The sequence below is a fragment of the Podarcis bocagei genome (genome assembly GCF_964188305.1).
Source record: "Podarcis bocagei genome assembly, chromosome: 13".
Lineage (NCBI taxonomy): Eukaryota > Metazoa > Chordata > Lepidosauria > Squamata > Lacertidae > Podarcis > Podarcis bocagei.
In genome coordinates, this window is record NC_138138.1 from 5686933 (window position 1) to 5702302 (window position 15370).

General features: G+C 41.5%; 1 protein-coding gene across 14 annotated transcripts in view; it reads left to right on the forward strand.

Annotated features, from left to right (window-relative positions):
- Window positions 1-15370, forward strand: part of COBL (cordon-bleu WH2 repeat protein) — a 99730-nt gene that overhangs the window by 35236 nt on the left and 49124 nt on the right. For 11 of the 14 annotated variants that reach the window (XM_081166085.1, XM_081166079.1, XM_081166088.1 and 8 more), the window contains 4 exons: window positions 412-456; window positions 4918-5032; window positions 7195-7261; window positions 11400-11594. In XM_081166085.1, coding sequence (XP_081022211.1) covers window positions 412-456; window positions 4918-5032; window positions 7195-7261; window positions 11400-11594 — 422 coding nt within the window. Of the gene's footprint in view, window positions 1-411; window positions 457-4917; window positions 5033-7174; window positions 7262-11399; window positions 11595-15370 lie in introns of all 14 variants that reach the window. The other 3 variants (XM_081166087.1, XM_081166090.1, XM_081166091.1) reach the window with 3 other exon arrangements.

A 15370-nucleotide genomic window follows, 5' to 3' on the forward strand; every position in this document is an offset into this window, starting at 1 on the left:
GCATCTTGTCACGAATTCCATACTTTCACTGCGTTGTTGCATGAAGACGTGGTTCCTCCAGAAGCTGGCGTGTGAAAGAAACTGCCCTGGCAAAACCTGGCAGCTGGGACTTGGGCAGCAAAGGGCTCTCAGGAAAGGCCAGTGAAGAGGACGAGGAAGGTGGTGGAAAATTCAGCCTCAGTGAAGTTGTAAGGCAAGCGCCAAAAGAAAAATGAATTGAGTCCTTCTGATGGGACATGGGGTCATTCTCTGAATCTTTTTATCTTTAACTGCAGTTTCCTGGTTGTTGATGAGCACCTGCATTTAGCTAAAGTGCCTCAGCCCTATGACATGCATGAAAGCAAATCAGGCTTTATGTTCTTCATCTTTTAATTATTCCTTTTTCATCCTTTTTGTTCCTGTCCTTTCCAGTTCTTTCATCAAAAGCTCAGTCTGAACCTTCTCTGAACAATAGAGGTACTGTATAATGAGACTTGGAGAGAGAATTTCCCTTTTATTTTCTTCTTCTTCTGCATGGCTTGGATGATTAATGCATTGAGGTTCACTGTGTAAGACTGGGTGAGGAATCCGTGGCCTTGCAGATGCCGTTGGACTCCCAGCATCCATTAGCCGCCCGGCCAGCATGGCCAATGGTCAGGGATGATGGCATTTGCCACCCAAAAACATCTGGAGGGCCTCAGGTTCCCCACACCTAGAGTAAGAGCTACTACTCACATCTTCACACAACATTGGCACTACAAGTAATGCAAAACAGATTTCTTTCTCTATCTTAAACAGCAAGGTGTAACAGCAAGGTTATAAAAAATATTGAAAACATGAAGGGAATATTCTTTCACAGCAATAATAATTTGCCAGAACTAGGAAAGTTATGTCATTCAACTCTAGTTAAACAAAATATTACAAATCCCATCAAATAAACTGATATTTGGAAGGAACGTGAGCCTGGAAAGGATGTACATACGTTGTTCACGTGTAACATGAATTTCACAAGTGTACTGCTGGGCTGACTTTGAATCGTTTTTAATTAGTTAATTTCTCTGAAGCAGCAAAGTACAGAACCTTCTATCCAGTGTAACTAGCCCTGTGAGTAAACAAGTCAAGCTGCAATGATCAAGTAGGTGGCCAAAGTCTTCCAGATGGTATTGGCATTTTCTTCCTTCTCCCCCAGTTCCTTCATTTAGAAGGAATCCCGCCCATGTACGCACTCATATTTGTTCCCCAAATGATTGCACCCCTGGGCAAGTCAAGCAGAAGGTGTCAGCAGCAGGTCCTTCTCTCATTGCATTTCCACCAACTTTTGCCCTAGATATGAGCTGGCTGGACCAGCATAGAACACCAACAGTGGACTGTAAGGCAGATGTCACTCACTGAAATTCTGCATGAGCATGAATGTCAGCTGGCAAGCATTAACATCTATAAACTGAAACCTGTATGGTAGGAAACCAAACATTTCAGATCGTTAATAGATTCACAGAAAACAAGCAATGCTTGTCCCTGTTTGGATTTCTCAGTCCTCAAACTGTCTCTTTTTTATTTCTAATAAAATAATAAACACTTGGGCTAATGCTCCTTGTGCCATGTGTCTTAGTAAAATTCTGTAATAATTAATTGTAAAGAGTAGCTGGCATGAGTATTGCCATTAACTGCTAAGCTTACACGGTCCAGGTTGGTGGCAGTTTTTAATATGGACTTTTAACTTTTCTGTGCGCCTTTAAGCTAAGTTTTGGAAGGGTATGTCAATGTGCGTCTTTAAATATTTGTCTTTATTTGTGCCACATTGATTCTTCTGCACTGCTTTGATTTACTGTTGAATTCATTTTAATACATCAGCATATAGTACAGTTGTACCTTGGAAGTTGAACAGAATCCATTCCGGAAGTCAGTTCCACTTTCAAAACGTTTGGAAACCAAAGCGTGGCTTCTGATTGGCTGCAGGAAGCCACAGAAGCCCCGTCAGATGTTCGGCTTCCAAAAATAGTTTGCAAACAGGAACAGTTGCGGCTTTGGGGAGCCAAAAGGTTTGAGAACTAAGCTGTTTGAAAACCAAGGTACAACTGTAATTCTATTTGATAGGGCTTGGGACCAGGATATCTTAAAATTGCCTCATCCTCTGCATACCCAACTGATCACGCCATTCTGATCCCCATCCTATCAGGAGGCTCATTCTGCACTATGCTGAAATTGGATATTAGTGTAGCGGCACCTATTCTTTGGAACTCCCTCCTATTAGATATCAGACAGATGTCTTCTCTTTCAACTTTTTGGCACCTGTTGAAGACGTACATATTTCAAGAGGCCTTCTAAGTGGATAGTTCGATTCTAGTTACATTTTTGCACCACCACACAGGTGGTGCATTGACAATAAAGGTTTATTGTTTTATTTTTATTATTGTTTTTGAACTGATTTTTTTAAAAAAAAGTGTGAGAGAGAATTTGTGTTTATATATGCAAATGATTTAGCTGTTCTTAAATATGTAGTTGCTTTCCCTCTATGTGTTTTGTATTGTGAATCGTTTTGAGATGCTCCATGGAAAGCAATTTGTAAGTGAAATAATAATAAACTAGAGCAGGTTGCGGCAAAGTAAACCGTTGAGGTCAGTATAAGCAGCGATGCAGAAATGTTCCCTGAAATTAGTGAATAGTTGGCATTTTATGCTGCTGAAAAATTGCTGCATTGTCCACTCATTCACTAAAGGGTATTGGAAGGGTTGTAACAATATAGGCACATATGGTCCTGCCACAAATATTGTGCAAGGTGGTATTTGTAGAGTGTGAAAAAATCCTGGGTCAGTTGGCTTATTGTACCGTCCCATTAGCATTGTTGTTGATATTTGATGGTGATATTATTATTATTATTATTATTATTATTATTATTATTATTATTATTATTAACAACAACTTGCATATGCTAGCATTCTTTAAGATTGCTGTTGCACAATTAGCAGGTATTGGAGAACAGAAGAGAGTCTGTCCTTGACAGAGTGTTTGGAAAATTGCAGTGTTAGAGAATCATACCATTCCATTGAAAGGGGCTTGTGGGTTTGACAGTGACTTTGGAGAATAGTGGTGTTGTTTTGCTACCTCTGTGGTGAAGGAAGACAGACCTGTGGCGCCACCAACCGTGCATGGCACTCTGGAAGGACTTATTCAGCTAATAAGTCATGCTTGGACTGTGCAATTATGCTTTGGGTTGTACCATATGTATTTTCTTTCTTTGGTGGCGGTTGCTGAAAAAGTGAATAAAGAAATACTAAACAAAGAAAAGAAAAAGAAATGGTGCATTCTATGGAAACATGGGTTTAAAAAGTTAGTAACACATTTGTGAACTTACTGTGGAATGTATCATATATGCACAATGCAGATGATATTTTCTGGTCCCCTTTTGTAGCCATCAGCTTCACCCTTTATGCATTGTTAAGCATAGCAAGAGTTCGGCACTCAAGAAAGCAGGATTAGGGGGCACTGTTTGCAAGTAATAAAGGGGCAGTGAGGGGAGAAGGTGGTTGGGGGCAGAGAAGCATTGGGGGAGGCAGGGCTGGTCCAGGACTTATTTCCACCAGAGGCAAAGGGCAAGATGATTCACCATTGCATTCCATGCACACAAGCTGACTGGACTTGGCAGCTAGATGGCGATGGGACATTGTCTTTGGTTTCTGCTCGTGGTTTGTTTGGAGGTAGACAACGCACAGTCCTCCGTTTGGATTACACAACAAGCTAGAGGCCAGGGGTCAGCAACCTTTTCAGCCGTGGGCCGGTCCACTGTCCCTCAGACCATGTGGTGGGCCGGACTATATTTTGAAAAAATAATAATGAATGAATTCCTATGCCCCACAAATAACCCAGAGATGCATTTTAAATAAAAGGACGCATTCTACTTGTGTGAAAACATGCTGATTACCAGACCGTCCGCGGGCCGGATTGAGAAGGCGATTGGGCCGCATCCGGCCCCCGGACCTTAGGTTGCCTACCCCGGAACTAGACCATGGCTTGCTTGCTTCCTTGCAATGTAGTGGCAGCTGGTAAGGAGTGAAATGCCGCAAGCTCCTGCAGTATGCAGCAACATGGCCTGCTTACATTAAATTTATTCTATAGGTCTATTCTACCTATATAATGTGGCAGGCACATCAGTCTATTTTGTGTCACATATAATGTGGCCCACAGTTTAGCAATTCAGCAAACTCTCACCCAACTTCTCTAGAGAAATATGAACAGTTATACAAGGTTCAGTCTGTGGCCTCATTACCAAATGTGTCTTGGTGAAACATTTGATATCGACCTATCACAAACTTACATATACATTTGGTTGGGTAAATACAGTAGTGAGTATAGGATAATATTAGTGGTTCTAATCCTGAATCCTTACTAACGAAGTTTAAGGCTAACATGCAAGTAAGTAAAGTTAGGTCTAAATCAGTATCTTGGAAAAACAATGCGTGATCTGTCCCTCCTGTGAGCAATTAATACTGCAGTAACTTTGATTAGAATGAATTTGTGTATAAATCTGTGTACAGTACGATCTCCTCCTGTGCAGGGGTTACATGCATTTAAGCTCTGTGCCTTGCTTGCTGAACTCTGGGATACCTCACAAGATCTTATGTGGCTGGCCCTAGTTTCCACGAGATCTTGCGAGAGCATCCCAGAACTCAGTAAGCAAAGCAAAGAGCTTAAAAGCTCCTTCTGTGCTGGAAAAACCCTGTACAAAAAGAACTTTCAAGCTGTCCGCCTTCTGTGCTTTGAATTAGTGTGATTTCAACCGACCGGACATCAAATGCGTAAAGTTGAAATAGCACTGTGTATGTTGCTATTGTCCTGTACTACTAGCACTGATTTCTACCCTCAAAGTTAGTAAGCTGATTTCTAAATTCTTTAATTGATTATTTGTGCTGGAGTAGTTATGACACATTGTGTGTGTTACAGAAACAAGAAGATACTCAACTAGCTGTGACACAACAGAAAAAGAAAAGAAACGATTTCTGGGATTTTTCAAGACTAATAAAATGAACATTAAGGTAAATGTCTCCCCTCATTTATTGTAGATGTAGATAAGCGTTATTGTACTAGCCAAAAGCCATGACAAGACCATACAGACACTATCAGTTACTTTAATTTATTAAACTAATTGTTTCCATTGCCGCATGTGCACTCCCCCCATGACGCCTCCTTAGTATATGTTTATAGCTGTACCTGTTAGGTATATGGCTGTAATCAAACTTAATGAATCAAAGTGACTGCTGATGCCTGTTCTAAGAATGGATAGCAGGAAACTACTTTCTCTTATTTTAACAGGTATGGCCTAATTCACACAGGATACCACTGTGGTTTTCTTTAGTCACTGTGTGGTTTGCTTGAACACCTAAACTCAGCCCAGCAGACTAAGAATGGTTTTGTTTTCTGGCAACCAACCATGATGTGAAGCCATGGTTTGATGGTTTTTTTTGAACTGTGGTTTGTTTTAACTATGATTTGGCCCTATGTATAAACCTAACAGCCTTGCTTAACCATGGTTTTCTTAGCCACCCCACTCCAGACACTCTCTAGTCTTCAGAGGCACATTGCAAGAGCAGTTGGAAAGCAGTATAAGGTGGGAGACACCTGGCTTGCCAGTAGTACATGCGAAAAGGATCTAGGGGTCTTAGTGGACCACAAGCTCAACATTGTCAACAGTGTGATACAGCAGCAGCAAAAAAAGAAGCTAATGCTATTCTAGGCTGCAACAACAAAAGTCGAGTGTCCCAATCAAGGGAAGTAACAGTGCCACTCTGTTCTGCCTTGGTCAGGTCACACCTGGAATACTGTGTCCAGTTCTGGGCGCGACAGTTTAAGGAGAATATTGACTAGCTGAAACATGTGTAGAGGAGGGCAACCAAGATGATCAAGTGTCTGGAAACCAAGCCTGATGAGGAACGGCTGAAGGAGTTGGGTAAAAGAGGAGATTTGAGAGGAGATATGATAGCCATCTTCAAATATCTTGAGGGATGTCACATGGAAGATGGAACAAATTTGTTTACTTCTGCTCTGGAGGATAGGACTTGAACCCAATTACTTCAAGTTACAAGAAAGTAGATTCTGACTAAACATCAGGAAGAACTTGGGTCATCTAGTACAATTCTATGATTCTGCTTTCACCAGGTTGGGCCTTCTTTCCTTTCGAATGACAGCAGAGGCAAGCAGGTGTTAGCAGTTCTGCCTTCTTTCTGGCACCCAGTAACATTTCTCCATCTTTTCCATGCAAGGGACCTACTAATTGCTTGTTCTTCCTCTTGCTTCAAACATAGCCAAAGAAACATTTTTCTTATTTTGAACTTCTCTTGCAAGCCTGAGTTCATTCTGAGCTTCACTTGAACTTCACCCTGCAACTGTTGGCTACTTCTGTAGACTCTTCCTTCATGATTTCGGATTTCTTCCCTTTCTTATACATACCCTTCTTTCATCTCAGCTCATCCGTAAGCTTGTTATGCAGTCACACCAGTTTCTTTAGGGGCCTCCAACTTTCCTTTCTTGTTGAAATTGTCTGCCTTTGTGCATTCAATATTTTACCTTTAAGAAACTCCCATCCATCTTGCACTCTTTTCTCTTTGGGTATTTCTGACCGTGGAATCTCACTCAGTAGTTCCGTCAGCTTTTTGAAATCAGCCTTCTTCAAGTCTTGAATGAACATCTTACTATACTCCGCTTTCCCTTGCCTCTGTATTATGACACCCAAGAGGACATGATCACTTCCTCCGAAGGTTCCCTGAAACCTTTGCTTCATCAGTCAGTTCCTCTCTATGGGTGAGGACCAGGTCCAAAAGAAATGAGACTCTCCCCTCCTGTGGGTTCTGTCAACTGGTATTCAGAAGAAATAAAGAGCCAGTCACCTCGTAAATGCTGTGTGGAGCCACACACAGTTCATTCCATTGATTATGTGGTGTAATCCACAGATTAGCATTCTGAGCCTAGCATGGGTCTGAGGGGAGCCAAAGGGGAAGGTTCACCCCAGCATGTAGCATGAACTGGAATCCTCTCCGGTCCTGGTTTCAACTCCCATCATGGCCTGCTTTTACAGATATTAGGCAAATGGTTCCTAACCTTCCCATCCACTGTGTGTTTTAATGGTCTGTTGTTTTTAGCTAGCAGCGTGTAATGTATTTACCACTTTTGGAGTGGTCGTATAGAGTGTTTATTTGTTCTCTAGGCAGAAGAGTGTTCGATGAGGACGGCTGGGGATTATGGCAGCGAAGAACCTTTAAAGTCCACAACAGAAAGTGAACTGTACCTTGATGTAAGTACTAACATGGCCTCTGGGTGGTGCTGATGCAATAATATTAATCAAGCACTAAGTGCAAGCAATGTGAGGTGCAATGGTCTATTTCATAGTCCTGATGGAACTCAGTCCTGTTTAACCAACAACAAAGAAGGGGGGGTTATTCACTATCTCATAGAGTTGTTTGGGGCTTTTTCGTTCACAAAACCTTATGATTTAAATTTGTTAGTCTTTGTAAATTTGTTAGACCCTTGGTGGCTTTGTTGCAAAAGACTAACAAGGTCTCTCTCCCCCCCCCCCCTTATATTATATACTCGCCACAGGGAATACACCCCAATAACCAACTTAGCAAGTTTCTTTATGTCATTAAAATTAAATTAGACCATGAAAAGTACATTCAGTAAAAATAAATCGACCTGGGATATACTTATCAAGTAGTACAGAAACATAAATATATGAAAAAGATCAGTGTTCCAAAGTTTGTTTGTTTGTTTATGTCCTCTATATGTTGGCATGGACTCTTCTCATTTGAGTCAAGTGGCTCTCCTCTATTCCCCCCTCAGATGTACCACACACACACCCCGCCCACCCAACGAATTCAGGTTTGTGAAATATTGGGGTCGGGCTAACAAGTTCCATGGAACAGACAATTTGGCACAGGATTGTCACGTATAAAATGTTACAAAAGCTTGGAAAGGAATGGTGGACAAGGGCAAAGATTTGCTAAAAACCTAAAATGGTCAAAGAAAGATAGCAAAAATCCTGCTACCCATTAGCATGGCTAAAATAGTCTTGGATTCAGACTATGAAAGTGGGAGGTGATGATCATCAGCGTTGTAATTAATATATGCATTGCACAGTTAACATAAAATTTAGTAGAATCTCAGTTTGCTAATGACATACTCTGGTATAATTGAATTACAACTCCAGGTTTTTGTGTTGGATCCACAGAGTTTCAGATAATACTGGTCTGCCGGTTGTAGTAACTGTGGTTTGCATTGTTTAAAATCCTAATGGAAATATATTTGGCCAACTGGGGTTAAAAACACATTCAAGGCAATTAATCAAGAGTTTCCAGAAGGCGACATTTTTTTGCCTTCCGTCTGGCATCTGTTAAGATCAGATACTGAGTAGAGATTCTTTAAGTGCATATAGATAGAGTCCTTCAAATGTAAACATTTTGAGCAGCTGGCAACAGAGATTAGCAAACCTTGGATGGGAGAGGAGTAATAGTCTAAATATTCTAAATTTAAATAAAACCAAATCAGGACCTTATTCAAGTACAAGAGGCTTAGCGCACAAAGACTTCTAACTGATCACTTGGGTACTTTGATGTTTAAAATAAAATAAAATTATAATGAACCTCCCACTTCATGTCTTGTCTGTTTCTAAGTTTAGTGGAGCGTCTGAGCTGAGTTCAAATTGTCTGAGAGAAATTGTGGTAACATACAGTTTGCCAGAGAAAGACTACATTCAGATGAGATTTGGACTTGTATATAGTCATACCTCATGTTACGTTTGCTTCATGTTACGTATTTTCAGGTTGTGTCCCGCAGCAACCCAGAAGTACCGGAAAGGGTTACTTCCGGTTTTTACCCCTCGCGCATGTGCAGAAACACCAAATTGCGCTGCACACCTGTGCAGATATGGCACTTCAGGTTGCACTCTTTTCATGTTGTGAACGGGCCTCCGGAATGGATCCCGTTCGCAACCAGAGGTACCACTGTACTTCCTCCTTCTCTTGTGTGCAGAAATTAGCAATTTTCAATCCCAGTTTGTGCCAAGATACAGTTTGCTGTTTCATCTGAATTAGTAAACTATGGCTTGTGTATTTTCTGATAACAAGAATCATAAGCCACGATGGTGTGTGATTCTCAGCTCAAGCCTACCGGTGTACCTGCTTAGATGAGACTAAAAGTATATATAGTCCAGAATGCTGTTCTCCCAGTGGTCAGCCAGATGAGTACAGTAGCACTCACTGAATGGTAGAGTTGGAAGGGACCTCAAGGGTTGTCTAGTCCAACCCTGTGCAATGCAGGAATCTCAGCTAAAGCATCCATGACAGATGGCCATCCAGCTTTTTAAAAACCTCCAGTGAAGGAGAGTCCACCACCTTCTGAGGGAGATGCTTCCACTGGTATTCAGAAGCATACTCCTCTTGATACTGGAAATCATCCAGCCATTGTAATCATCCAGACAGCTGTATCATCCATGAATTTGCTCGATTTCCCTTTAAAGCTGTCCAATCCAGGTAACCCTCTCCTGAATATTTCTAGTTACAGATAGGTAGCCGTGTTGGTCTGCCATAGTCAAAATAAAACAATTCCTTCCAGTAGCACCTTAAAGACCAACTAAGTTAGTTCTTGGTATGAGCTTTCGTGTGCATGCACACACATGTATCTGAAGAAGTGTGCATGCACACGAAAGCTCATACCAAGAACTAACTTAGTTGGTCTTTAAGGTGCTACTGGAAGGAATTGTTTTATTCTGAATATTTCTGTACCCTACTACGCATGCTTTTAAAAGGTAGACATTTGTATCACATTTTATCTAGTGAAGTCGATGGTGCCACTTTCAGTTTTTGCATCTCCACTTTTCACATGCGTTAATTGTGGCCTTGGCCTGTATCATTGTCAAAGGGTCGGGGTGTAATATCTGCACTGGCCTGTCTTGTGGCATTTGTGACTAGCTGACTGGAAAGGAAGCTTCATTGTGTGTCAGTCATGAAGAAAGGAAATTTAGTATGAATGGAACGAGATATAAGAAGAAATCAAGTGCATACAAAGATATTCACAAGTGGCGTTTTTATGTCATGTTTACATTTTAAATATTAAACATGTTCTTCTTGCATGATTTAGAATTAATTTTTTGTTCTTAGAATTCTAACATATTTGCTCAAAGACATTTATCCTTGTCCTTTAAAGGACATGGATGAGTTCTTGGGGACTGAATCCATATTTTTCATGAATTTTTAATGTCTGTAAGACGATAGTGAGGCATGTTTAGAGCATACCAACGAAGGCCCGTCTCTGATGGAGTGAAGCTGTAAATGCTGTGATTTTGTAAAGGCCTCCACCAGCTCCCATTAGCTTCCTCCTGTCTCCTTCATGGGACAGCACCCCATTCTGCTCAGGCACAAAGTTTCTGCCTAGGATCCCCCTTTGATTTTCCCACCAGGTTTCCAGGGGAGCCCCAAAGTCCAGCACACAGCAAGACATGTCTCTGTGTATCCAGCTTCCAGCATCAGCCCAGCTCTCACACACTGGCATACGCAGCTCCCCTTGGCCTGTTGCTCTACATCCTTGGAGAAGGTGGGATCCAGACAGGTGAGGGACGTGGGAAAGTGACTTCCCTCTTCATGGAGATTTGGCCACATTGTATTAGCCCAGTATAAAGTAAGCAGCACATAAGCGGCACACAAAACACTACCAAACCATTCTACATACTAAATCTTATATTAATTATCCAAAAATTGAGAGAGCTATGTACAAGATCTACTACAGAAGCCACAAACAGAAAACTCATTCAAATTGTGTCCAAAAGGAAGATTTAGTCTTTAAAGTTCCTTTAGCCAGGCTCCGTACAAAGGTAAGTTTGATCAAACGAAGTGTTGATGATGTTGCTATCAAGGGTTAGATATCAACGAGGATAAGTTTAATCAAACAAAGTGTTGGTGATGTGACGCACAAGAGTTAGATAAGTCTTGTTGATAAGTTTGATCAAACTTACGTTTGTTGATATCTACAGGAGCCTGGCTAAAGGAACTTTAAAGACTGAATCTTCCTTTTGGGCACAATTTGAATGAGTTTTCTGTTTGTGGCTTCTGTAGTAGATCTTGTACATAGCTCTCTCAATTTTTGGATTATTAATATAAGATTTAGTACATAGAATGGTTTGGTAATGTTTTGTGTGCCGCTTATGTGCTGCTTACTTTATACTGGTCTACTACGAGAATTGGCAGCATAGGTTCATTTCTTCAACACGTTGTATTAGCAGCAACATCTAACGCATCTAAAAACACAAGAGGAAGTGTTCAAGATGGGTTAGTGTGAGGGGGCATTTCCCCCCTCCCAAGATATATATATATTTTAGGGACTGACTGTGAAATGTCATGTTCAAGAGATTTTAATGAGGTTGTGAATTTATTTACTTACAGGGAGTTGCAGCAGCTCCATATTCTTCTTCAGTGGATTCACGTTCCTTTACTTTGGGTCCATCACAGTCTTTGGGGAACATCTCGGGAATTACTGGAAGCACCGAAATGAAAAAGAGGAGAGCTCCTCCACCCCCAGTGGTGATTCCTCAGATGCTGGGCGGGGAGACGAGCAGTCCAGAGAAAGCACAGAGTCAGGTAAGGACTGTATAGCAAAGTGCAAACTGAATCATGAAAACTCAGCACAGTCTATACCTTGCTGGACCCTGGACCCTGATTTGGATTAAGGGCAAGTATATAAGTGTTTTAAATAAATGAACCTGTTTACAAAATTTGGCCTAGGGGCATTTAGAGCAGCGAGTGCTAGTCTTCATATCATTATTCAGCCTAGAACAGTCATAGGCAAACTCGGCCCTTCAGATGTTATGGGACTACAACTCCCACCATCCCTGACCACTGGTTCTGTTAGCTAGGGATGATGGGAGTTGTAGTCCCAAAACATCTGGAGGGCCAAGTTTGCCTATGCCTGGCCAAGAAAATGCTTGAGATTAAGTAGTCAAAACAGAAATGTCTGGAGTATGCTGAAAGGAACTCCTGGGCTTGGAATGTTTTTGTGTTCCTTCCTCCTCTGGGAAGTACACAGTGACCACATGGCACGATATTTAGGCTTCCCACGGTAGATTCAAACCCCGTTTCCGTATTTTTGAGTAGCTGGTTCTGAGAGGAAAAGGAAGATCTGAATGAACCTTGTGATCTTTTATGGTGTGTGTGTGTCTCCCATGCTTTTCCTGTGACACACACATTCCTAGGCTACATGAAAACATTATAGGTGGTGAAGGAGATGCAGAGTGGTAGCAGCTCATTTTATTGTTGAGTTAGATCCTTGGATTAAATTTATATCCTGCCTCTTCCTCCAGAGGAGCCCTGGGCGGCAAACATGTCCATACTCTAAAACAATTCAAAAAAACCTGCTAAAATAGTTAAAAGCAGCCTTCTAAAAACAGGTTAAAACAACTTTCTAAAAACATTAAAACTCTTAAAAGCAGTCACCTACACCGATCAGAAGGTCGGCGGTTCGAATCCCTGCAACGGTGTGAGCTCCCATTGCTCGGTCCCTACTCCTGCTAACCTAGCAGTTTGAAAGCATGAAGTGCAAGTAGAAGGTAAATGGCATTTCTGTGCTCTGCTCTGGTTCGCCAGAAGCGGCTTAGTCCTGCCAGCCACATGACCCGGAAGCTGTACGCTGGCTCCCTTGGCCAATAAAGCGAGATGAGCGCCGCAACCCCAGAGTCGGCCACGACTGGACCTAATGGTCAGGGGTCCCTTTACCTTTACTGTTAAATTCAGGGTTGCCGGGAACAGAACTTTCAACCATCAAATGCTTAGGTAAACAGGAATGCCATCAAATGCCAGGAGTGTTTTAAAAATTCTCCTGAAAGTCAACAGTGAGGGAGTCTGATGCATCTCGCTAGGGAGGGCATTCCTCAAATGGAGGACCAAGTAGATCATGTCATGAAGGCGTTTCTTACGTTTCAGACCCAAAAAAGTAAGGTTTCTTTCTTATTAGATCTGGGTACCAGTTTCTCATACCTTCCTAAAATTTAGGACATTGCTTTCATGTTAAGGATTTTAGGTACTCTAAAATGCCCCTAAATTACAGTGTCCTTAGGGAGATGACGCAAATAAAGTTAATTTCAGAGCACTTTTGCATGATCAAAGCTAGTATAGTGTTTTTATAATATTGTGTCTGATAAGTAAATTCTGTTCCAAAAATAGTTTGTACTAGTCAGAATTCCAAAGGGGTACCCATGTTAGATTTTTGTAGCAAAAATATCAAAGAACTACACCCATTTCATTAGACACAGGAGGTGGTATTCTAAGTGGGCAATTAACAACAGTGTGATTCTATAAAAAGCAAAAGTAGCGACGTTGGCCCATGAGGAAAGTTCAAAAATATTTTAGATCAATACCTTTAGCCTGATTTTGTGATGTTTTGTGTATTTCTGGAACTCTGAATTGTTATGAAAGCTGAACATGTAGTTATGAAAAGGAAGTTTAGTAGCTTTTCTCTTTGTAATAGTTTGCATTGCTGAGGCCTGGATGCAACAGGTCAGGCTAAATGCTATAGACTCCTTATGACTAAAAACAACAACCAGAAACAGGCCAAAGTCTTTTTCTACACTCCCCATCTACCAGGAGCTACATTTGCCTTGCTTTTAGTTATGAGAGTATACTTGCAAGCTCCTTCTGTGACAAAAACATTGCTGGATGTGCTTATATTTAGGTACAGTATAGTTAAGTCACAGAATCTGGTTTGGCCTACCTGCTTGTCTTAATGTAGACACCAGAATAAATTTACAGTGGTGCCTCGCAAGACGAAAAGAATCCGTTCTGTGATTCTCTTCGTCTAGCGGTTTTTTCGTCTTGCGAAGCAAGCCCATTGACGGATTAGCGGATTAGCGCTATTAGCGGCTTAGCAGGCTTAGCGGATCAGCTGATAAGCGGCTTAGCGGCTTAGAAAAAGGGGGGGGAGGGGAAAAAACCAGCAGGAACTCGCAAGACATTGTCGTCTTGCGAAGCAAGCCCATAGGAAATTTGTTTTGCAAAACACCTCCAAAACGGAAAACCCTTTCGTCTAGCGAGTTTTCCGTCTTGCGAGGCATTCGTCTTGCGGGGCACCACTGTATTCCACATCAGCAGGACTAACTCTCTTGAATGAAACTCATAACATGGAAATCAACTCTCAGGGGGAAAGGAAGAAAAGGCAGCATTATACAGGAAGGAAGCAACAGGGGTACTGTTTGTTTGGAAACACCAACAGACAAAACTTAAAGGTGTGTAGGTTATCCAGTCTGCGAAAATGCCAGCGTGTTCATTTATTTCTTTAGTTTATGGGGATGAACTTGCATTCCATCCCCAAGGAAGAACGTCAATTCCTTATTAATTGACTTCCTTCCATAAAAAGATAAGATGTTTGTTTACAGACATTTATTTGTGTACAACTGTTACTAACAGGAATATCCTGCAATGGGAGAACATGTTTATTTTCAGAGAGACTCCAGGATTTATTTTTTTTAATAGGAAAAGGAAAATACATTTTAAAAAGGGAAAGACAGAAATTCTTTCTCAGTGGAAGTCATTTTCTTAAGAACCAAGAAAAAAAATATAAAATAGAAATTTAAAAAAATATATATGATAGGCTTCATAAAGCTTTGAACATATTCTGTGACAGGGTAGGTACACATATCAGGAAACTCTTTATCTTGACCCTTAATCTTCCTAAAGTTAGGCATGACTGGGGCTGCAGTAGTATGCACACATTTACTTTGAAATAAGCTCAGTTATCAAAGATAGTTAAAACTATTTATTTGAAGACCTATTCCAAGCTCTTAATGCATTTCACGTATAACCAGAGGTAGTCTGTCGGGTGGAGTTGAGCTGCAGAGCTGTCCTCCTGGCTCCGTGTTGCTGCAGCTTACCTGGATAAGACTGGAGTGGGGTCGGGAGTTGCACAGGTGAATTGATGGAGCCAATCCAGCCATCCCGCTGGTTAACTGCTAACAGAGAAATATATCTTTAGTTAACAGATGTATTCAGGCATACCTCGGAGATACTGTAGGTTCAGTTGCGTGGCAAAGCCCCAAACCCTCCCCTTTGTTGGAATGAAGACACTTGACACCAGTATTTTCGGTTAATGGGCTAAAAAAGGATACAACTTTATTGGTTACAGAATGTGAGTGGTATTGGCTTAGGCATTGGAACTGAATCGCCTATATCTGACTCCTGCCCACTTGCAGGAAGTCTCAGAAGGGTTAACCACCAGTAGGGGGAGCCCCGTCGATGCAAACCAATTCAAGCTCCCCCAGGGTCACCGATAGGGGGCCATGCCATGGCCCTAGCCTGCCTGGGCTTCGGACAGGTTCATGTCTCCCGGATTCCTTTAACGGAATACCCTTGAATTAGGAGGGGTAGGT